General features: G+C 43.2%; 2 protein-coding genes across 2 annotated transcripts in view; one reads left to right on the top strand and one right to left on the bottom strand.

Moving 5' to 3' along the window:
• Window positions 1-1,666: 1,666 nt before the first annotated feature.
• On the bottom strand, window positions 1,667-16,333 carry serinc2 (serine incorporator 2). The gene is made up of 10 exons (XM_063185795.1): window positions 16,226-16,333; window positions 14,338-14,499; window positions 11,391-11,578; window positions 10,557-10,636; window positions 10,087-10,221; window positions 7,239-7,408; window positions 6,705-6,795; window positions 6,097-6,244; window positions 4,748-4,963; window positions 1,667-3,011 (listed from the first exon to the last, which is right to left on the bottom strand). The coding sequence occupies exons 1-10, from the start codon at window positions 16,262-16,264 to the stop codon at window positions 2,873-2,875; spliced, it is 1,368 nt and encodes a 455-aa protein (XP_063041865.1). The 5' UTR covers window positions 16,265-16,333; the 3' UTR covers window positions 1,667-2,872.
• A 5,390-nt stretch (window positions 16,334-21,723) lies between these two features.
• LOC134435863 (cAMP-dependent protein kinase inhibitor alpha-like) overlaps window positions 21,724-25,538 on the top strand; it is a 36,140-nt gene continuing 32,325 nt past the window's right edge. Inside the window, exon 1 of the mRNA XM_063184905.1 lies at window positions 21,724-21,914. The gene's annotated coding sequence lies outside the window, so the exon portion shown is untranslated. The remainder of the gene's footprint in view (window positions 21,915-25,538) is intronic.

The raw sequence follows: 25,538 nt of genomic DNA on the forward strand, positions 1-25,538 counted from the left end.
AACAGGACAGGAGAGGGAAAGAGGGAGGAGGGGAGAGGAGAGCAAGGAGACAGCGAGAGAAAGGAGAGGAGAGACAGTGGAGAGGAGAGGAGAGACAGTGGAGTGGAGTGGAGACGAGACGAGACGAGACGAAGAGGATTGGAGAGGAGAGGAGAGGAGAGGAGGGGAGGGGAGAGGAGAGGAGAGCAGAGCAAGGAGACAGCGAGAGAAAGGAGAGGAGAGGAGAGACAGCAGAAAGTGGAGAGCAGAGGAGAGGAGAAGAGGCAAGAAAGAAGATGGTTGGAGAGGAGAGGAGAGGAGAGGAGGCAGGAAAGAAGAGGATTGGAGAGGAGAGGAGAGGAGAGGAGAGGAGAAGAGGCAAGAAAGAAGAGGATTGGAGAGGAGAGGAGAGGGGAGGAGAGGAGGCAAGAAAGAAGAGGATTGGAGAGGAGAGAGAGAGAGGATAAACAGGAGGTAAGACAAAAAAAGAACCGGAGAGAGAGCAAGTGGAGAACAGGGGAGAGGAGAGCAGGAGAAAGGAGAGCAAAAGGGAGATGAGATGAGATGAGATGAGATGGGAGAGGAGTGCAGAGCAGAGGAGAGAGGAGATGGAAGCAGGCAAGAGACCAGGAGAGAAGAGGGGAAGGAGAGAAAAGTAGAGGAGGGGAGACGTGTGTGTGTGTGTGTGTGTGTGTGTGTGTGCACTGAGTGAATGGGTTCAAGAGTTGACAGCAATGGCGGAAACTGTAGCAATGAGTAGGGATGACATACTGTCCACCCTCAGGCAACAGAAAGGGAAGTCCTTGGACTGCATCCACACACACACACACACGTACACGCACACACACACACACACACACACACCATGGATGAATGTTTGTCTTGTGCTCACACTGCCTCATGCTCGTCTTGTGATGAGGAAAGGCACATTCCCGACTCGCTGTGTGCCAAGTGTATGTGTGTGGGGGAGTCAATGAGAGTGTGTGCCTGCACGTGCATTTAGTGTGCGGATTTAGGTAGTGAATGAATGAGTGCATGCACACATGTTGGAATGGGGACTGACTCTGTGTGTGTGTGTGTGTGTGTGTGTGTGTGTGTGTGTGTGTGTGTGTGTGTGTGTGTGTGTGTGTGTGTGTGTGTGTGTGTGTGTGTGTGTGTGTGTGTGTGTGTGTGCCTACATGTGTGCCTGTGTGTGTGTGTGCGCGTGTGTGTGTGTGTGTGTGTGAGTGTGTGTGCCTTTGCCCGTGTGTGTGTGTGCGCGCGCGTGTGTGTGTGTGTGTGTGTACACGGCGGGACTCCCCTGTGACTGCAGGGGAATGAGGGTAGTCAAACTGGGTTACACTGACCATGTGCAGCCGTGGGGAGACATACATAGCCAAAAGCCAACGGAATCTCCACTGCCATGGAACTAGTACACCCTCACTCAAAATACTGTGGAAGACGCTACACAAATATTACAACTGCAAAGAAAACTTTTGAAAATAGAGCAGATTTAATTACACTCACCAAGTTTATTTGTGTCAATGACCAGCATGTGTTGTGCTGCATACCGTTTATCTGCTGAAGAGCCATGTGTTCACAGTGACCAACACTGCCCCCAAGAGGGCAATGCGCATCAGTGCAATCTAAACCTCCTGTGACCCGAAAGTTCCAGGCAATACAATTAAAAAGGGAACTCCTCACAATATTGTTTACAAAATTTTTTTTTATTAAGCTTTAAAACAAAAAGCCAGTGATATTTGGATAAAATGGTACAAAAGTATAAAATAACCAGCACTTTTCAGTGATCATAATTGCTAGGAGTTTGAGCTGCTGTGAATACTTCATAATTGTTTCTGGTTTGCAGAGTAGCCCGCTTCTTTAATGTTTACACTTTTTCAGTGTTTCATCAAACAGCTGAGACACACGCTGTGTCAGAAGATTATGCAACAACACAACCTGAGCCGAAGTGAACAAGTGAGTATTTGCCTATTAATGTAGCATATCGGATATGTAACATGTAACATACAAGTGGCCTTGTGATCTAAACAAGCAATAGATCTACTGGACCTGGGATACATTATGCATTTTCTCAACAAGGAATCAGAAATATACAAGCAAAACGCTACAAATGAGTAACTATCTGGTACGAACATTATAAATCGATTTATAGTGCAAAATGTGACGATATTTAATGAAAAGAAGGCAGCTTTGATTTAAGTAGTGAAAGTATAACAATTTCACCCAAATTAAACCAATCACATCCCTAATGGCTTTGGCTCCCCAATCTCCCCAAATGTCTTTTACTGCATAGATTTTTTTTTTTTACAAAGACTCAAACTACCATGTGATTTAATTTCAATTTGTACAAAAGAAAACATAACAGCATACATAACATCCATTTAGGTTTCTTTTACCTGATAACTATCCACCAAATAACTGAAGACTGATATTAGATATCTAGCTTTGGTTCTGATTCGATGGCAAGTTGTATTTGGAGTTGAAGGTGAATAGTTTACAGTCAAACTAGTTTGAATGAAAACAACTGAAAAACCTTCCAGGCACCCATCCTCTTCCATAGAAAACCTCCAATGGTCATTGGTTCTAGTTTGAGGCACAGTTGGCGTTAAACTGAGGTCATGACTGGTGAGAGCAAAGGTGGTGTTGAGGTGGCACAGGTGACAGATATCTGGCTTTGGTGCTTTTGATATGGCAGATTACTGGTTTTGGTTTCAACAGAATAAAATCCCTCCACGTGTACACACATCTTCTTTGTTTGGCCAATACATCTCCATGGCTTTGACATATTTGGAGTTGGAGCTGAATTGTTTGACATCAGACCAGGACATAATTCAAAACAATTAAAAATCCTCTACCCTTTCAAATGGACACACCTGTGTGTTTTCCACACTTCTTAGCTGAAGTCTCGGTCGCTGAGCACCAGAGGGGCGATGAGGGTCCAGAGGTAGATGCCCAGGCCAAGCCAACTGGAGCTGATCTTCACCCACACGGCTGGCATGGTGCTCTGCATGGCATCATAGTCTGTGTCAGGCCTGGGAAAGAATTAGAATAACAATTAGACATTACAAATTAGACCTTAGAATTAGGTATTAAATTAAGATCCCTGTTACATTAACACCGTTTAATAAAGTATATAACAATAGGTCACATTATGCACTTGCACTGTGTCCCTTACAGTTAGGTACATACAAAATATAAGTAGTCCATAATATTACATATTGATACACAAAATTGGAAACATTGAAGAACATTGAGTCATTGACCCTTTAAAGACACTACCCCTACCCCTACCCCAGAATGCCAATCACCAAGTCTTAATGTATTTCTAAAGGCCCCGTGCACTGTCATAGTGGTGTAGTGCTATGGTAGTTACATTTTTATGTTACTATTACAACGTCCCAGTGGCGGGACAGTGCCTGGCAAGGGGCTACAGACAAAAGATAAAGGTACACAGATGTAAAGAAATATTTATTACACTGTTAAAATGTATGAATATCTTAACAGTGTAAGGATATGCACTACATGGATATATGTGATTATCATTATAAAACAATGAAAGTCTACTGCAGGTTGGGAACTTGTAAAAAAAACACCATCGATTGAAAACAGTCATGAGATGGAGAGCTTGTCATCGCAGTCTTAAAACAAAACACAACATTGGGTCATGTTATGCAAGGTGTACATAATAACGTTAAAACAACTGTCCACAGTTCCCCACATAGTAATTAATCAGTCAACAGCAACATTACAACTGAGCTCTTTTGACCCATCACACCCTTCATCATGGGAGTCATGAAGCAAATCTTTTAGCACTTTCTTGAAAAGTACTAGAGCCTTACACTGATCCTAATACGGAGTCATCAGTTCCCACGTGATATCACATGGTGCGACTTAAAGACTCATGGTTATGGAGTTGCTGGTGTGAAAGGAAGGTTGCACGTTCGTCAGTTAAGTGCAATACATTGTAAAGCCTGCTAAATGTGTGCAACAACACATTTAAAGTCCTCAAAGCAGAGTCCCTGTGCACAACCTATTGGAGTGCTAGATATCATCAAATGCTCATCCAGGCTTGCACCTCATCACATAGCATCCTACTACAGAAATGGATATGGATGAAGATATAGATAGTTATAGAGGATTGTAAACATGTTTGGGAAAGTGTCACCAAAAGGTATATGATATTCTATAGTAGTAGGATACTCTGTGATGTTGTGCAAGACTGCATGAGCATTGGGTGATACCTGGCACTAAAATGGGTGGATTGGATGAAAATGGGTGAAGTCATGTGACTTTTATCACCTACGGGTGACATGTGAATTGCTACGTTTACATGAGACATTTAATTTGTAATTGACTCAATTTTTAATTCTGAAAAAAGCTTAATTACAACTTTGAAATCGTCATGTAAACACCTCACAATTCAGAATTAAATGAAAGATCAAAGTAAACTCGGCGGAACTAGTTAATTCCAAATTATTAATTCGGAATTAAAAATGTCATGTTAACGTATTGAGTGTCAGAGTGAACCTGATGAAGCAAAATGCTTTGTTCACCTGAAAAACTTCCAGCAAAGACAAGACCCGTGTGCTTTGATTTATGCCCCTTTTACCTAGAAACATATAAAGTCCTCTTAGTCCCCTGTCTGCCACGTTCAAGATTCAAGATTCAGGAGCTTTTCATTGTCATTAACGAAACTGCGTTTAAGAATAAAATGTACAAGTATTCCATGACCGCTGCAACTAGTGCGCCGCCAACGTTGTGTACTTACTGGTACCAGTTGGTGAGGGTCATCATGATGTAGAGCGAGGCCAGGCAGAGGCTGAAGTGGAAGAAGGAGTAGCTGTAGGTGACGCCCTCCTCCTCGTTGTCCACGGCTCTCCGCACGCCGTCCTCGCCCGTGGCCTCCGCGTCCGACGCCGCCAGGCCCTGCGTCTCCTCCGTCTGCATCAGCTTGTTCACCTGGTTGTTGCTCGACGACCGGATACTGGTGGAGACAAAAGATAGATAGAGACATACAGTACAGTGCGTCAAGGTTTGAACAGAGATGATTTTATAAGGAAGAGACGATTCATAGGGGAACTCTTCCAGGATCCATACGAGATGGAGTGTATGCCTCTTTAAAAGACACAGGTTCGATTCCCGGTCATTTGCCGACCCCTCCCCATCTCTCTTCCAATTCCTCTCAACCGGTCAAGCTTCTCTCCTCTCAAGCTCCTCTCAAGCTGTCCTGTCAAATACAGTTGTAAAAGATTGTGTGTTGGGATGTTAAATGGGGGAAAAGTCCCCCAAAAAGTAGTTTTGCAAACTTTATTGTTTTCTCCACTGAGGCGGGGCGATAGCAAAGTGCGAGTCCACAAGCGTAAGTTGTGGACAGGAGTTTGGATAATGCTGGACTGTACACAGTATATGCGTGCGTGTGCGTGTGCGTGTGCGTGTGCGTGTGCGTGTGTGTGTGTGTGTGTGTGTGTGTGTGTGTGTGTGTGTGCGCACATACAAAGAGGTGTAAGGCAAACAAAAGAGAATAGCTCCTCAGACGCCCTCTCTCAAGCCAATCTCCAGAGTGTAATTACCTGAACTCTATGGTAATATTTACATATGGACTATGAGCAAGTGATCAGCTTATACCTGGAATACAGAGCAGCAAATCAGAAGGCTGCCTTTCGGTTTGATTCGATATTTAATATTTTTTGGTTGCAGGTCCACTGGATTGTCATGGGGGTCCCACCAGATTGTGTTCTGAATAGTAGCTAGAAGTTCTTCAAAAGTGCGACCAAGATTATACTTTAAATGGTTTCTCGCTCATGTCGCAATGTTGTTCAGTAAACTGCAAGTATCAAACACAAGCAGATCATTTGAGTGCTTCTGGGTCTTCACCTTCTTTCCTTGGTGCTCATCAGTGTAGGGGCTCTCAAGTTTAGTCCAGAAAGAGAAGTTCTGAGGCACTCAAGGTTGCGATTTTTAAAAACTTTAATTTTTTTTTTTATTATAAGAAATAACAATAAATAAAATAAAAAAGTAAAAAAAATCGCAACCTTGAGTGCCTCGAACTTCTCTTTCTGGACAAAACTCTGCAAGTATTTCCATGATGGACCTTTGGGGGAAGTGATGAACGCATACCTGGCATACAGAGTGCAGAGGAGGAAGAGCACCAGGCCCACAATGCTTTGGGCATCCCACCACTGAGTCTGCCCCGGGGCAGGAGTCGGACTGGGGGTGTCGGGGGTGTTGGTCACGATACTCAGGAGACTGGGGTTGCAGTTACGGTCTGCACACAGATTTAAAGCATTGTCAATAATCATTTCCATGTATATACTATAAATTATTTTGTCATCTTTTGTTCAAAACTGATATAACCATGACTGATGGCAACAATGTTACTAAACATGTATTGTTCTCACTACTACTACTCTGAAAAAGATAAACTTGATGTTCTCTGCATTTGATTTTCTTGCATAAAAGCATAAGATCAGATGCACCAGCCGAATACCACCAGCCCCTAATGCTTTTAACAGACGTTTTTCGACATACCCATACATATTATCATATTGGCCTGAATAAAAGATGACCCTTTTTAAAGGGTAATTTTTTTTAGAACAGAAAGCCTAGGTCATATTCGGGCCAATGCAGAAAGCATATTGTTAGCCTTACAATTTCATGGTCTAATCTAATGATTGGCATCCGTAGGTTTGTAATACATTAAAATGATAAGGTGCTCCACAACTTACTGGGGTTGTTGGTCATGGCAGACCAGGTGAGATACATGGTGTACAGAGAGATCATGGAGGCCTGCAGCAGGCCAGAGCTGGGCTGAGCCTCCTGTGGAGGACACACACACACACACACACACACACACACACAATTAATACAACTTGACACACACACACACACACACACACACACACACACACACACACACACACACACACACACAATTAATACAACTTGACACACACACACACACACACACACACACACACACACGCGCACACGCACACGCACACAATACAACTTGTCTTTGTATGGATCAATGGCGTTTTAGTAGTAGCACACGTCAGGGGGCAAAAAAACAGCTAATGGCTTTTTTTTATAGATTATATATTTATTTTTTTAGTGGATTATCTAAGAAACACATTTATTGCAGAACATCAATGACCAATTAGTAACTATTGTATGGGTATTAGCTGTGGTTGCAACATCTGATCAATCGGCACACTAGTCACAATAAAAACATACTCTACAACACACACACAAACACACACCTGCACTTTGGGCAAGATGGCCACGATGGAGACGATGACGCTGAAGATGAGGTTGAGGCTGATGAAGGTCTTGTGTGCTGCACAGTCGTCGGGCTGGGTGTAGTAGACGTAGAACAGAACCACAGCCGTGAACACAGCAGCGTAGAACAGCAACGTGAAGGTGAGCAGAGCTGCAGATGGTGGGTGGAGGAGAGAATTGATAGTTCGTTCATTCCACTTAACTGGGACATTATTCAAAGCAATTTACAGTCACCACCTAATGTACTCTCAATTCAAATTTAATTTCATTCCAGCAATGAGGTCAAGTGTGAAAGCGAATGTAGAAAACTCTGAAAACTAGGAAGTATTATTGAGCGAAATTGTCTAATCAAATAAAATAGTGAAGGCAAGACATCATCCACTTGTAGTCAGATGGCCTTCATGAAGTAAAATGGCAGTTTCATCAGGATAATATTGAAGAGTAAGCCCAAAAATGTGGCTGCATCAATCCCTTCATCAAGGCCCAGAGCACATACAGCAAAAAACAAAACTGCTTTAAAAAATGATGAGAGATAATACAGTATAGCAAGCCACTCTATCAAGTCAGGACAGTGACATTCATTTGTACAGTGTAGCTCTTCTATGATACAGTACTGAAAACCATTCCTTCATCTCTCTTTCTACTTTGCATCTTCACAACCTTTGCTCTTATTATGTCCGAAGTAAAGCATGAATGTCCGCAACATTGTTACTGCTCCCAGTGTTCATTTGCAAATAAAATTTGGGAGCATTAACAGTGCTGCGGACATTCATACTTTACTTCAGTCATTTTATTTTGTCCAGCACCTGTGCCACTGACTGTGATGTGCGCGCATCCTCTGCGTTCTTCCTCTTATTATGTCCCCTGTTATCTTTGTCTTCCTCCACAGTAAGGACACTATGCCCTGGTCCTCCCAAGACCACTTAGTGTGCTTACATAATAACATTACACATAAATAAATTAATTAATAAAAAAAACAGTCCATTAGTCTGCCAGGCAGGGGAAGCCAGTAAAAAGCCCTGAGTCAGAGAAAGCTGGAGTGAAGTTGATGATCAGCAAAGGAAATAAAAAATAAATAAGACAGCCATGGCCCAGATACCAGGAAATTTCCTCATGGTTGCATCATCATAACCGTTGAAGCCACTCGTCCCTAATTTGCCTGGAAATCACATAAAGGAGGTAAAAAAAAAAATCTTTCGTGTCCATTATGCAAGGCCTGTTTTTTTTTGTCCCCGAATGATCGGAGAAGACCGGCTGTGAACAAACATGTTTACTGAACAGCAATTTTAAAAAAAACACATGCAAAGGTAAAACGGCATGTTTTTCAAAATGGTGACGATCACAAGATTCACAAGAAAACACCAGCGGCGACGTGATCTACAGAACGTCGCGAACATTCTCCTATCGCTACTCTAGGTGTAAACATTATGTTACATTTGTGGGCTTCATTCAAAGAAGGTATGCATAGTTTTTTCTTCGATATAAAACAATGGGTTTGTTTTACAGAGAGACACTATTTGTCGTTCTTCTAAATTCCCTTCAGCAATAATTAATTATCTGCACTGTGCTACTACTGTGAAGTGAAAGTGAAAGCTCTACTTCACAGTGGCAGCACAGTGCAAGGGAACAGTACAGCGGGACAAAACATGCTCGAGGTACCTCAGTCATGGAGGAGGATGGGGAAGAGCACTGGTTAATTATCCCTCCCACCAACCTGGGGGGTCTGAATCGAACCGGCAACCTTTGGGATACAAGTCTGACGCCCTTACCGCTTACCTATGACTGCAACTCAATATGTGTCAAGCAGAATAACTAGAAGGAATTGTTTTGGGTCTCGCATCCTCTGTATCACCTTTGAGCTACACTAGACCACAGTTATATCGGTTGAAGTAGAAATACTCTTACAGATGTAATTACAAGACTAGAAGTTTGATATTACACGGTTTCAACAATGTAATACCATATCACTAGTGCTGTAGTTACGTCTGTAAGGGCTTCCGCACACCGGCTCCGACAAAGTGCTGAGCACTGCACAGCTAAAATTCTATCCCATTGTTTTCAATAGAACCACGCACACTGGCGCCGATGTCCGCTGACATTCGCCAATGTCGGATAGCAATTAGAGACGAGTTCTATTTTGTCGGCGCCGCCCATTGACTATCAATGCAATGTTTGTGTGAAATTGGGTTTGGGGGTCCGAATTCTGTCGGAAGCAAAAGTGCGCCGCACTTTGTCGGAGCCGGTGTGCAGCCGGCCTAAGAGTACTTCTACTTTATACAACTCTGCAGTCTGCACTAGACACACTTTACTACAATTACAATAACAATCTTACTAGATGTCGCAACCATAGGTTTACTGAAGTCACAACACAGGCTGAGCTGAAAATTCCGAAACAAATATTTGTGGTAGTCGTGTGCGGGGCTGATTGACATTTCGGGTCCTCCTCCAGATCATCTGAAGTAGCATTCATTGTATCCCCCACATGTTGTGTGCTGCTGCTGATCGTGCCCTTGTGTTTAAGTTGCTTTGGATAACAATACTGCCCTACAAAGCATAAAGGAAGTAACTGCATTGCTGTTTAAAATGATGCCATATAAAACAAATTCTAAAGTTAAATAAAATGATCGATCTTCAAAAAAAGTGGTAATATAAAGTAACAAAACTGTCACATGCCAATAATCTCCCAAAAAAAACACTTAAACTGGATTGCAGTATCATTTTAAAGTCAACGGACTCAGTTCTGAGATCTGTGCAGTTACTGCCTTTTTGCTTGTAGGGCAGAGTAGTATCTGCAAACTATGAACAATACAAGTTCCTACTGATATTTACCTGCATACCAGCCCTTGCTGCCGTCCTCAGCGTTCCTCACCCATCGCTCGTTCCAGGAGTGGGCAAAGTCCACCAGCAGGATGAGCTGGATCAGGATGAAGATGAAGGAGCCCACTACACCAAAGTAGTACCACACTGTGGAGGTCCAACACAGGGAACAGGAGGAACAAGAGGGGATAGGTGGGTAGGGAGATGGAGAATAAGGGAGAGATAGAGAGAGAGATAAATGCAGATAGACAGAGACAGAAAGAGGGGATGCAAAGAGAGAGAGTCAGGGGAGGAGGAGTGGAGAAAGGTACACAGACAGAAAGACAGAAAGACAGAGAGAGAGGAGTGTGTGAGAGAGGTTGACATGAAGAGGACACAACTCTGCTGACACAATTCAAGTCATGAATAGCAATATCTCCTAAGAGATCTGGGAATGCTACGAGCCTAGCAGGCCAAGAATGAGAACTTAGAACTGCTCGTACCAGTAGTGAAGGCTCCATCGGGAATGAAGAACGCCCCTACAGTCAGCCCGACCAGTATCAGGAACTTGAAGAACCAAAATCTTAAAAAGGATGAAAACAATACATTTTCGTTAACATTGTAGTGACAAAAAACAAATAATATGACTCTGTGGAGATGTATTTATTAGGAAATTAGAGAAAGAGGGGCTCTGACTTAAATGTATAACAATACAGTTATACATTAATAAACAAAACAAAAACACAACAAAATCATTGGGCAAAGTTACACTCCCACCAGCAGATGGCGCCCCATCTGTCAGTTCCCCTGCACCCCCTGCATGTCATCATCATCATCATACTCATGTGCCTTTCATGTGCTCTTGGAAATGGATATTATACAATCTCTTTCACTTGTATACCATCAAAATGTCAACGAGTTGTCTGGGGGAAAATACCACAAGGGTGTTTGTGTGTGTGCTTCCCATGTCAGCATTTGAGATTTACCGGTAACACTTTGCTTGACGCCGGTGTCATAGGCTTGTCATTACAGTGTCATATCAGTGTCATGTCACAGTTATGCACATGTCATAAACATTATGTCCATGTCATAAACAATTTTCTGACTGTTGGCCTTAAGTGACATTCAGTTCTGGCAAAGACAATAACCGAATGTCACTTAAGGCCAACAGTCATAAAATGTTTATGATATGGACATCAAGTTTATGACTTATCTGTGACTGTGTCGTCATGACACTATTATGACATTGTAATGACATGCATATGACACCGGCGTCAAGTAAAGTGTTACCGATTTATCTTTATTGCCAGAACACATGAATTCACCATCATACACACCCGTTCTGGATGGCCGCCCTGGGGTCCTTGCTGCTGCGCACACGGATCATGATGACGGAGAAGAGGAAGAAGAAGCACGTCATGGCGAAACACATGCGGTACACCGACTTGTAGCCCACGATCACGTCACAGTTCACCTTGTTCTCAATGCCTGGGATGTAAGAACCGCCCACACAGAAACCGGGAATCTAGTGGTGTGGAAACAGGGCAACAAAAAAAAACGGCAAGGTTAAAAAAAATAAAATAAAATAAAAAAACGGCCCTGCCGCAGCCAACCGGTAGGGCACTCTTCGCCTGCCATGCCGCTGACTCGGGTTCGATACCCAGCCCAGGTCCTTAGCCGACCCCTCCCCATCTCTCTTCCCATTCGCTTTCTGTAGACATCTCAAACTGTCCCATCATCAATAAAGTCGTAAAAGACCAAAAAAACCCAAAAAAAAACGGCCCCAGCACTGTCTCAAATGGTTAAGGCATTGTCTGTTAACACCAGGGACCCGGGTTTGATTCCGGACAATGTTTCCATTGCCCCATGCCTGATGACATTCCCTGTCCCAAAAGCATTGCAAGAGGCAAAAAGACATAAGTGTAAAATCACCTCTGAAATGTTCATGACCACGTATCTAAAGCTCTCTTTTAACTCAAGAGCATGGATGGGATGGTGAGAACATATTATTTCCATAGGTTGGGCCTTGCCAATCAATATAATTGATCAAGACAAGACAGACTGAGCTACTTCGCAGCAACTCTGACGTTTCGACTCACCTGCATCTTCCATAGAGTCTGTCACAATGAAAAAAAAAACCCTCTAAAAAAGTATGCGTGCTCTGGTCTGACTGAGTCCAGGACGCAATATTTTTTTTCCTAGTACAACCACGCCACAGGTGGCCTCTGATTGGTCGAACTTCCAGAGCGGCAAGACAGCAACACGTGCCACAGGAGAGTCTTGAAGCCGCAAACACGCCGACACTCGCCACACTTTTGATATGTGCCTAAACCTAAACCTTCCCTAAACTTAACCGGTCAGGAAATCAATGTTTCTTATTCTTTACTTTTGCCAAGAACGGCGAAATAAGAAAGGTATTGGCGAATTTGATGCGAAATTGTGCCCAGATCAAAACCCATGTCTAAACCCTAACCTGTCATAGGAAGTTGTGAAGGTTGACCAATGAGAAGCCGAGTTTGGCCATCTGTGGCGTCCCTGTACTAGGGGAAAAAATGTAGCGTCCAGGCCGGGCTGAGTGCTCCGGTCATCCCTGGGTCTAGTCACTGAGAAGTAGCCCAGTCTGTCTTCATTCTGCTGTGCTTGACTGTGAGCACCACAAAGGCTGAAGCGCAGGCATCCTTCTACAGTTGTATTGCTCACGCTACCCTTGACTTTGTCAGTACCCGGTGATGCTGCATTTTTTGGCACAGCCCTTTCCGAGATATGAGCTATTCTAATGGGGCCAGATTTTGTTTACATTTTAAAAAATCTTAACATAGGCCTACTCCATTTTTTCCCCAAAAGGTATTACTGTTTGCTAGTTGTCTGCTGATGTTGCATAACCGTTTTCGGGAATAAATAAAAAATGTTTTTTTTTGGAATGTAAACAAATATCTTCCCCCATTACAATGACCAGGGTGGTGTGAGCATACAACTGCATGTTGATATTGGCTGGAGATATCGTTTAAGATCAGATAACACATTTGCAATGGACTTCTTTCAAGTTTCCACTACCTCATACACCAACCTGTGTCAATGTGCATGCAGCTTGCAGTGTTCTGCCAAATGTCAGCTACCCTCTGATTCATCCGTCGGGACTCTGGGTGGTGGGGAGCATGTGATTGTCACTGATTGGACAGTGACCTTTTCATTACCACCCAAAATAGCTGCCAAAATAAGCCGCAACACTGGGGCCTGCATGATCCCAAGCGGTCTGTGGGATGAGTTCATTTTTTTCTACTTACAACAAGCTAAGTTACCTCTGCTATGTACAGTTTGTTTAAGATATATTATTTATTGTTATTATTAATTTTTTTTAGACATCAATCCATGAAACGTTCGAGTTGAATAGTTGGCAGTTGACATCGAATAGTGGAATGAAATTACACAGAAGTTTAACTGGCATGGAGTTTTAATGTGCTTTTTGAGCACTATTGTGATAGATGTGTAATAGTTATTGTGACTACTGTGTCATGGTATAGGCCTACTGGTGATAGGGTCAGTCATTTCCTAATGGTTAGGGAGGTGGACTTAAGATCAGAGGGTTGCAGGTTCAAATCCCACCCGCATCTCTCCCTACACCTACATCCACGGCTGAAAGTGACCTTGAGCAAGGCACCCAACCACATATTTCTCCAGGGACTTCAACCAAAACCCTGTAAAAGTAGCTTTGGATAAAATTGTCAGGGCACCCTGACAAAGAATGTATGGGTCGAAATGCGTCGGGCAGTCCATTCGCCTTGAATAAAAAGTAAAAAAAATATTGCAAACGGAGTTTCCTCCTCTTTATTTTTTTATTGTCTACTATCCACTAACTGTTAGAGCACCCGTGTTGAAAAGTTTGGATCCTTGCAGCGCTTCCGTTTTCCCTTTTTTTCTGTCAGCTATGTGTATTGTAATCAGGGTCCCCAACCTTTCTGGGTCTGGGGGCTACCAAGGGCTACCCGCGGGCTACTGAGGGCTACTTTTGTTCAAAATCCTCTACTGATGTCTTGGCATCATTCTCAAATCACACTATTATTACATGATAACTTGCTTATAGGTTATAAAGAATAAATAATCTCATATTTCAAACAAGAAAAGCATTAACTGTGACTAAAATCTGGTAGTCGTCACTGTTTATTTACATCCTTGATGGGCACCTCAGAAGCTCCTGGAGGGCTACCTGGCGCCCGCGGGCACCACGTTGGTGACATCTGAATGTAATGTATTGCAATGTAATGTAATGGTAAAAAGGACAGGCACCTTTTTGAGTTGGCTCTCCATGCCCGGTAGGATCATGATGACCGACACCATGGTGCCCAAAAGCAGGAAGAAGGAGAAGACCAGGCGGGACACGGTGGAGTTGTAGGCCGCCGGGCAGCACGCCGACAGCAGACATGGGGCCGAACTGCACAGACATGATGCCTACGGAGCATGAGGAGGGGGGTGGACACGGGCACACATACAGGGAGGGAAAGAGAGAGAGAGAGAGAGAGAGAGAGAGAGAGAGAGAGAGAGAGAGAGAGAGAGAACTCAGCCACACAGAGTAAAGAAATGAAAACCAGGTCAATTATGTGAACATCAGCACGCAAAACATGATGACAGAGCCGTATTATGCAAATGAATAAGAAGTGAAACACAGTGGCATAATACCAAAAAATTCACAACCAACATTACAATAGAAGCAGCAGCATTAAGTATGCCCTTGTTGTCACAGCACAAACCGCTCATTCATCCTAATGAGCACAGCCGGCTGAATCACTGGAGTAAATCAGGTCAGGTTAGCGTGCGATGACACCATGCAACCCGCAACCTCTCCACAATGACCCCTGGACCCAGGCCTGACCACGCTGTCTCGCAGGCAGAACAGCCAGCTACCAGAACGCAGAAAGTGGGTCTGTTGTACCAAGTGGCCGGCCACCACAGCCCACGGTAGGGTGAGCGGTCTAGAACTACAGTATGTCCCCAATTTTCTGTGACAGCCTTTATAGGCTACTGTATTTCCTAACCTGTCTTTCGCCCGATGAACATAACTCAATCTGCTGCTACACATCTCCAGGCACAGTTCCTGATTATGATGGTCAGTGTATGTCAGGGACAATAAAACAAAACCAAATTTGACTTAATATGAAACCCATTTACTGGTAATGATAATGTATTGATTAAATGACTTGCCGAAGGCCCCCGAACCCCATGCGAAAGTAATTTATCCCTCTGTAGGTAACTGGCAAATTCTGGGTATTTGAATGACTAACAGTTCATTTTGGGAAAGTATGCCTGCTAATTTTGAAGGGAAATTCCATCTGTTGCAGGGCATGTTGCAATTAATTTGATACAAAGCAAGCTAGGGTAGCTAGGGCATTCAAGTGATTTCTTGAAACCTAAATGGTAATCAGTGGTTGAACTTGTACGACAGCCAAGTTGTAGGCTATTTCTTTGACAGAGCAGTTCGATGATGCCATCACCGCAAGGAACTCCATTGACCTCATCTAGTCGGCATTTCAGAGCAGTGAATGTCTCTGAGCCTACCCTACCAAGCATGGGGCAGAACAACGATACACGTTACATACCACATGGAACAGATATGTTTAGTATGTTACAAAAGCCTTCTTTTTCTGACTTGCAGACAACTATCAGGGGGGTAGCATAGGCCTAGTTTGTTGTGGTATTGCGTTGCACAATCTGAATTTGTTCACAGCACAGGCAGGGTGCGGAACAAGATTTGGTTTTCGGGTTTCGAAAGAATGTGGGACTGAGAATTAACAGAAAAGTGGTTGTCAGTTCAATTGGCACAGAAAACTTGGCCTATGGTGTTCTCAGAGAGAGAGAGAGAGAGAGAGAGAGAGAGAGAGAGAGAGAGAGAAGGGCGGATTCAGCAAATCACAGACGGAAGAACAATGTAAACTGCAGCCAGTTTAAACGTCCAAGTCACACAATCATACTCGAACACGCTGCGTTACATTGTAAAAACTTCCTTTGTTCAAATTTGCTACAATGTGACGTTAAGAAGCACATGATAGACTGAGGCAGTAGCGAGCAAGCTAACAACAATCGACATTTTTGTCACATCGGAAAAACTCAACTTTCCTTACGCAGACTACTTTAATTGACCAAATATCCAGATTGTGGTCAAATAAAGTGTGTTACTTACGCAGTTGGCGATGGAGCACAAAGCCAAACAAGCTCCCATGTTTCAACCAAACCCGAAACGAAACTCGTAGAAACTGTTCTGAGTAATTTTGGGGAAGTGTTTTGCTTTTTTTTCACCTGACTTGTTTGGCGAGAAAGCATCGAGGAACGCCTATTTTCTTTCGACAAAAGTCAACGCTCGTGTTGTGATTGGTTAATAGAAACTTGGTGTAGACTAATAACTGTAGGCCTATATTGTAGCTTGTGTTCATTGTGGTATAGATGGCTTTGCGATTATTAGGCCTATATTTGAAGACACCCATAACACCCAAATGCAGATTTGAATCCCACAGACAGTTTTCTGTTGATCCAAAATTCAAGGGTTATAGCCTACACACACACACACACGCCCGCGCGCGCACACACGCCCGCGCGCGCGCGCACACACACACACACACACACACACACACACACACACACACACACACACACACACACACACACACACACACACACACACACACACACACACACACACTTAAATTGTTGTTAATTGTTAATTATGTATAAGGACAAAACCATAACAGCTAAATGATATATTTGGCAGATGGGTTTGTTTTAACTTACTATTTATTAAATCATGAAGCAAGTAAAGGTAACACGTCTCTGTAATCTGTAGTTACAAATTATGTTTTTTTTTCATTCCATTCCCCTCTTATAGGAGTTTGACTGTGTTTGTGTGTGTGTGCGTGTGCGCGCGCGTGTGTGTGTGTTTGTGTGTTTCGCACGTGCATGTGCGCATGCATTCCATTTTGTGACACACAACAGGTGCCCCAGTATACAGTAACAATGCAGGGGAATGATATCATGCTCAGGGTAGGCTACCTCTGTCATGAAGTTGGTTATTCTCCCCCTCAAACCTGGTGCAAGCTTGCCTGGTTAGCACCAGACCTAATCACAAGTGTCTTTCAGATCGAAACGATTGTGTAGAACTAAAGGCAGTGTGGGAGTTCCCAGGCTAGGTGCAAGCCAGATCCTCATCATAATCCATGACTCACTCACTCTCTCTCTCTCTTTCTCTCTCTCTCTCTCTCTCTCTCTCTCTCTCTCTCTCTCTCTCTCTCTCTCTCTCTCTCTCTCTCTCTCTCTCTTTCTGTAGTCTAGTCGTGATCCCCATAGGCCCCTATACTGAACCCAGAAATGTTGAGTACCCTAAAGTTTTATTGCAGAAATGTCATCTATAGGTCAAATGAAGGGGATTTAGCTTGGTTGCCCAAAGTTGCACTTTGGGCAATTTGCATAATTAACATAAATATATCGTTAAGGTTAAGACTACTGTAGGTGAATAGGCAAAACAACTTAAATCATAGATATCACCTTGAAACTTTCTCAGTTGATTACTGGTGATAAGAGAAGAAAAAAAATGTATAGGAAGTTTTCTGTATTTTGATGTTTATATATGCAAATGAGGGCATGAATAATCAATTATGCCCTATTTGCATACACACAAAATCAGCTTTGCATGGTAAAACCAGACTGAAAATTATTTTTCTGTGGGTAAAATATTTATATTTCAGGGTTGCGTTAGTGAAAACCCTCTGAGGAACCTGGTCAAGACTTACAGTATATTTATTACATAGGCGTACTGCATAATATGTACACAGCATGCAGGCATGCAGTGTAGAATAACTATTTACAGCATGCTTGTGTATACAAACACAAAAAACTATACAAGAGTAATTGTTTTTACTGGTTTGAGGATGGGCTTTAAGGTCTAAAATATCACATATGGTAGAAGAACGTTTTGGAGCAAAATCTGATTGTAGCACACTTTCACTACCTACTACCTACTACTACTAAGATACAGAATAACTACATTTTATTACCAAAAGTATACGCCCCACCCATCCAAATGATCAGAGTCTGGTGTCCTATTCACTTAGCCTGGCTGCAGGTGTATGAAATCAAGCACTGCATGCAGACATTTGTGAAAGAATGGGCCATTCTCTGGAGCTCAGTGAATTCCACTCCATAGAATGCCACCTGTGCTACAAATTCAGTTGTGAAATTTTCTCATTTCTAAATATTCCATAGTCAACTATCAGCTTTATTATAAGAAAGTGGACACTGGGAACAACAGCAACTCATCCATTCTGAAGTGGTAGGCCACATAAACCGACGGAGGACATAATGCAAAGATGTCACCGACATTCTGTACAGTCAATTGCTACAGAGCCCCAAATTTCATGTGATCTTCAGATTTGCCCAAAGTGTGCAGAGTACAGTGTGCAGAGTGCTTCATGGAATGGGTTTCCATGGCCAAAAAGCTACTCCCAAGTCATGTATCACCAAGTGCTAAGCGAAGCCCCAGATTCGATAGTGTAAAGCACACTGCCACTGGAGATTATTGTAGACTTCAGGAGGCCTTTGGAGTGATGCATCAGGCATCTGGAAATCTGATGGACAAGTCTGAGTTTTGGAGGATGCCAGGAGAAGGGTACATTTTGGACTGCCAAGTGAAACTTGGTGCATGCGAAATGATGATGTGGGGTTGTTTTCTGGAGCTGGCCTTGGCCCCATTGTTCCAGTGAGATGGACTTTGAATGTTTCAGGATACCAAAACAGTTTGGGACAATTCCATGCTCCCAACCTTGAAGGAACAGTTTGGAGTAGGCCCCTTCCTCTTACAGCATGACTATGTAGTGTACCTTGTTTGTGCATTGGTGCACTGCAAACAGACATGGATGACAGAGTATGGTGTGGATAAACTTGACTGGCACAGAGCACAGAGTCCTAACCTGAGCCTAATAGAACACGTTTGGTATGAATTACTATTAATTATTGTATACCATTGTGTACCATTGCACACATGTAAACACATTTAGAACAACCACATAGCCTTCAGCATCTCCATATTTTGTTTTGACACTCTCTTCAGTCTCATTATCTTCTTGGTATTCATCCTTATGAACTGTGTGTGGTTTATTTTTGTTATTTAGTAAGATAAGGTCCCCCCAAAACTTGGTGAGGGATGCAAATCATTGAATAATGCCATCATAATTAATTGATTAACATTTAATTGATACGATTGTATAATGTTTGTATACGTAGCTCTTTTGCATTTGTTCACTGTACGTATGTACATGCATAGAGTACAGCGGTTAAGCATGAAACACCTAATTCATCCATTTACGGTACATGCCAAACTGCTTCTTGACCAGGGTCCTCAAAAGGTTTTCACTAACTCAACCCTCAAATATACATATTTTACCCACAGAAAAATAATTTTCAGTCTGGTTTTACCATGCAAAGCTGATTTCCTCTGTATGCAAATTAGGACATAATTGATGATTCATGCCCTCATTTGCATATCTAAACATCAAAATACAGAAAACTTCCAATACATTTTTTTCTTCTCTTATCACCAGTAATCAACTGAGAAAGTTTCAAGGTGATATCTATGATTTAAGTTTTTTTGCCTATTCACCTACAGTAGTCTTAACCTTAACGATATATTTATGTTAATTATGCAAATTGCCCAAAGTGCAACTTTGGGCAACCAAGCTAAATCCCCTTCATTTGACCTATAGATGACATTTCTGCAATAAAACTTTAGGGTACTCAACATTTCTGGGTTCATGAAATCACGACTAGACTATTATTCCACTATAATTCCACTGTTAGGCCCAACACATTTTACGCCCCATAATCCAGTAATACTGAATGCGCACATGTGCATAAGTAGGAGACATTGAGTTGGTCTATAGTCTTTGACCGGAATTCCACTACAAATGCATAACGTGATGGACATTTATCTGTCGCTGCTTCATGGTGACTGACAGTCATCCAATAGAAAGTAGCTAGCAGGGGGGCGCGCCCTAAGCCCCCCACATTTGGGCTTGCATGCCCATGAGGACTCCGGTTCGAGTCCAGCTGGGTCATTTCCCAGCCCCATATCTCTCTTCTGCTCATTTCCTGTCTCCTCTCACAATGTCCTGTCATAATAAAGGCCCCAAAACCCCCAAAAACATAGCCTACTTAAAAAAAAGAAACTAGCCAGCTGTTTTTTTTACATTGTCTGTTCTATTTGTGCCATTGCTTTAGAGGTGCCAGGGGCACAAGGGCACAAAGGGGAACGACTCTAAATGTAGTTGTAATTTATGTATGTATTATGAAATTGTGTTGTTTGTGTCTCTCTCTCTCTCTCTCTCTCTCTCTCTCTCTCTCTCTCTATCTCTCTATCTCTCTGTGCATGTGTGCGTGCGTGCATGTGTGCGTGCGTGCGTGCGTGCGTGCGTGCGTGTGTGCGTGCGTGCGTGTGTGTGTGTGTGCGTGCGTGTGTTTATGTATGTAAAGGGATGTGTGATTCAGGGCAGGAAGGAGATGCCTGTCTTCAGTTTCTCAGCACGAGAGGAAGTCCAGCAGGCAGACCAGGTGCTCAGAGAGAGAGAGAGAGAGAGAGAGAGAGAGAGAGAGAGAGAGAGAGAGAGAGAGAGAGAGATGATGCTGAAAGACATGAAGGTCAGACAGTCACACGGCATATAACACTGAGCAAGGCCTGTCAGACTGGCTTTCGTCTGCAGGAATATTTTGTAATTTTGTCAGATTTTATTTAAAATGACCATTGTGCAAAAAAATGTGTGGTTATTAGCCTTTTTTATTTTATTTCAGGTTACATCAGCATGAGATTTAATGTAGCCTATGCCTAGGCAGGTTGTTTAAACGTATTTATTTTTATTGTTTTACTTCTTCTGTCATTGCCAATAAAAATAGCACGAAAGCGTCTGCTCGCCCATTCGCTCCGATTATTGCTGATGACAGGAAAAAGTGACGTTTTGTCTTTTCCCTTGCACCTGTTGATGGTATGGCCAACACTATGAGTGCATCCCAATATGTGACCTTGCCTCCTCCACTTGCCTCCTCCACTCGCTTCTCGTCATGATGACATCACTGACAACAGCATTATATTTCAATATCTTGCAAAAGCTCAATTGTAGAGTCTTTTTCTCGATTGCAATTGGGATGGTGAATGAAAAACAGTCCCTCAAAAGTTGTTGTGGCGAGGCTGACAGCTGGGAAACTTTATCATTTTCTCCACGGAGGAGGGGCCAGGAGGCGGGACGAGGAGACAAGCACAAGTGGAGGAGGCAAGGTCACATATTGGGATGCACCCTATAACACCCCTGTATGGATAGGAAAGGCTTTCCTCCTGAATATCCTGGTTGGACAGAACCCGGTTGCAGGACTGTACCATTTCTTTTGCGGGGGGATTATACAAATAATATGCCAATTTATCGCGGAGATGTCGATAGTATTAGTATAAAAAACCTTTCACATTTCAGTTCAGCATGAAATTTATCTGCTATCGAAATTACCCCAAACCGATATACTTAAATAATGTGTGTCAATGCAATCTCTGTCTCCGCTGACATACCTCGAGGACGTGAAAATGGTACGTTCCCATGATTTGCATCGTCGCCGTGCATAAGTACCCTACAGAAGTGGCTGAACATGTACCCTATTGGTTTTGATGCGCAGTGTATACAGGTGGATTCTCAGTATCGGAGGTGAAAAAGAGAGTGAGAGAGAGCGAAGAACAGAATCCTACCTCTTGGCAACAGCACATAGGCAGCATTTGCAAGATGGTCGCCGGATAAAATTACTTGGGATCATTTTCCCCCTTGCTCTACCAGCGTGCCACATAACGACTGGTAAGGATGATTTATCCGATGTGTAGCTGCAAGGATTTGTGGACGGGTTGGCTATGTTTCGTGCGCCTGCGGTTCGCTTTTAATAGCTGCTATACAAATAAATTAATTATTTGGGAAAGGTATTTGTCTAGGCAGTGGGTTGGCAGGCTACGAATGTATAGGTTGCCAATACCATTTAGCCTTCTCATATAGTTTACTGTGGTTTGATGCTGAAGCGTCTCACGCAGATGTGCATATGTGCGCGCGCGTGTGTGCGTATGTCAAAAACGATGTCTCCTTTTAAAGAAAAAGCTCTACACTTGTTTGGCCAGTAACACCAGAATTTCATCTATCTTTTAATCATCTGCACTGATATATTGCTGACATGGTGTATCTAATGTAATGACATTTGTATGGATCAGTCAATCAGTCAGGTAGGTTCGGTGGGTCATACAGAAGGGTAATTTCTGGGCACTTGTGTGACCTAATAGGCTGTGCACTCAACATAAGCGCTACAAACGTGTTAAATATACCAGAACACCTTGGTAACCATGGGCTTTTGGATTGTGAGCTGCATCATTTGATAAGGTAGGCCTATTTGGCCTGTCTGATGTTGGGCCTTACAAAACCAGTTGAGTATCCACGTAAGAGAAGCTGAAAATACAGATATCCACAACAGAAAAGGTCTCTTTTACTGATGTTGAACATAGCCTAAAGATGTGTTGCCACTGTCCGTTTCATACATATGCCACATGTGCACCTTACAGGGAACTTGCTTGTCTCATTTAGGTGGTCCCTAATTTTATGATCAACTAAGCATAGACCAATGAAACATGTTTGCTCTGCACAAGCATAAAGACCACATGTGGCAGGATGAGAATGGCTGGTAGGCCTACGGTAAAAGTGTTGATCGATAGACTGATTCGATATTCCTGAATCTATAACAGCACATCCTTCCTGAAAGTTGAACTTCAACTTGCCTCGCTAGTGTGCCTGTGTTAGTCTGTTACAGTGGTGTAGTCTACTTTTTTGTGGTGGATATACTGTATATTTGAGCCTTTTTTTGAGGTGGGTATACTGTATGTATTTGTGTTATTCTAAATAATGGATCAATCAATTTTAAGTGGGAATACTGAAATTCCTGACATTTTGGGGTTGGTAAACTGCGTATATATGCATTCTACATAGACTACACCACTGGTCTGTCACACTTATTTGTCTCAGTGCAATTAGTCCTTCCACCAGGGGAAAGATTCGCTGACCACTGATTACAAAGTTTTTTACAGCGTTTGTTACTGTTATTGTTACTGTGGCACTTTGCCCACTTTTGGTTACGATCACATTGCACCTTGGTCATTGCCATTTTGACTGTAAAGCCTTTAACAGAGGTTGTATCTGTAGGTGGGTGACGTAGGACATCTTTTTCTAGTTGATGTATTGCGTCAAAGCATTGAGATAAGTCAAATGATTGTTGTTTAAGGGCACAGTAAAAGTATGTTGTGATAATGTAGGTTAGCAGCAGTGGGACTTTGAACCATGAAATGTAATAAGCTTATCAGAGGCTGTAAAGTCTAGATGCATTCAGATAGTGTCAACTATCTGACTTGAAGTAGCTAATCGTGCCACAAGACAATGTAATCACGTTATAATCAGGCCAAAACTCAAAGACGCAAACACACACGCACACACACACAAACATGCACTCACACACACACACACACACACACACACACACACACACACACACACACACACACACACACACACACACACACACACACACACACACACACACACACACACACACACACACATTCACACATTCAGTCAGTCAGTCAGTCAGTCAGTCAGTCAGTCAGTCAGTCACTCACTCACTCACTCACTCACTCACTCACTCACTCACTCACTCACTCACTCACTCACTCACTCACTCACTCACTCACTCACTCACTCACTCACACACACACAGCATTACCTTTTGGTTCTTTGTCTCTTTTCCATGTATGAGACAGGCATGGCCTAGTCTGCTAGTAGGCCCATAGTAATGGTGAGTGACATCATCCTCTGATGATGACATCCTCAAGTAACTGATGATGGCGGTCAAGAGAGAGAGAGAGAGAGAGAGAGAGAGAGAGATTGTGTGTGTGTGTGTGTGTGTGTGTGTGTGTGTGTGTGTGTGTGTGTGTGTGTGTGTGTGTGTGTGTGTGTGTGTGTGTGTGTGTGTGTGTGTGTGTGTGTTTGTGTAATTCAGACCTGCCCCAGTTCTGGGATGGGATGCACTTTCTCTCCTGGGTGAGCATGACATCATTCCACTGCCTGGAGTAGTATCTGACTCACCTGCTAGTGTAACTGATGTGTAGTGTAATGTTAGTAATCCTCCCTTTGGAAGCCTCATATAGTATCGGTAGAACTGAGCTATCCGTGTGGACCTTAAGCTCAGTGGTATCAGAGAGAGGTTCCATTGGCCAATTGTTTCCGGGTTCTACAATTGCAAGGGGGAGGGGGGGGGGAATCCCCCTTTAGGCAGACCTAAGGACTGTTCTATTCAATGCAAGGAGTATTATGACACGCCCCTTTAGGCAGACCGGAACCTGGTCATGTTAGGTGCCCATAGCAACCTATTACATTGGCATATCTATATACTTAAAGAATCTCTGGCGGTATCGTGCAGTGCCTCCCATCACTGAACTTGAGAGTTCACTGATAGGTGGCGGCTTTGAGCCCCCAATGGTGAACTACCACAGATCTCCTGGGAGCATCACTCTGAAGAAACAGTATTGGTATTATTCTTGTTCAAATATTCAAAAACGGGGGGGAGAGAGAGAGAGAGAAAGACAGAGAAATAATGCCACCCTTTGACTCCGGATTCAAGTGTATTTTGTTGAAGCCACCTGATAAAGATATCTATTCTTGAATCCACCGTCTAGTCCGCTGTGTTTGCTGTGTGTATTAATGTGTCATCTGTTGTGCAAAGGCAAATTTAGAAGTCCTCAATGCTATTGGAACTGGTATGTGGAGGCCTTAGCCATCAGTGTTTCCCTGTTAGTCACTATTGTTTAGACTAGAGAAAAGCCACACTGTAGTGTCGACTAATTTCTTCAGAAATTTTGGCCTGAGCCATCCAGCGCCAAAATCCCTATTTGTTGTCACCATCAGTGAGCAGGGCCATCCACAGCTGGTTCAGAGGTCTAATCATTTGTATGTACATATGGAAATGCTCTGCTGTGAGAAGAGGGCAGTGTAGGGTCTTCCTGTTTTCTCCTTTAGATGCTGCTCCCTGGCGCGTTAGAACTAAAAGAATCTTTGGCGCGGTGGCTCAATGAACTAAGACGCCGTGCTATTACACTTGTGACCTGGGTTCGATTCTTTTTTTTTTAAAGTATTTTTTTGGGGCTTTTCAGCCTTTATTGGTTTTTGTGAGACAGGATAGTGAAGGAGAGACAGGAAGTGAGCTGGGAGAGAGAGATGGGGAAGGACCGGCAAAGGACCCGGACCGGGAATTGAATCCGTGTCGGATGAGTGGTAAACGTGTGCCCTACCATATCAGCCACGGTAGGGCCAACCTGGGTTCGATTCTGACCCGAGGTCCTTTGCCAATGCTTGCCCTCTTTCTCTCCTCCACTCGTTTCCTGTCTCTCTCTCTCT

The sequence above is a fragment of the Engraulis encrasicolus genome, chromosome 20, assembly GCF_034702125.1.
Source record: "Engraulis encrasicolus isolate BLACKSEA-1 chromosome 20, IST_EnEncr_1.0, whole genome shotgun sequence".
Lineage (NCBI taxonomy): Eukaryota > Metazoa > Chordata > Actinopteri > Clupeiformes > Engraulidae > Engraulis > Engraulis encrasicolus.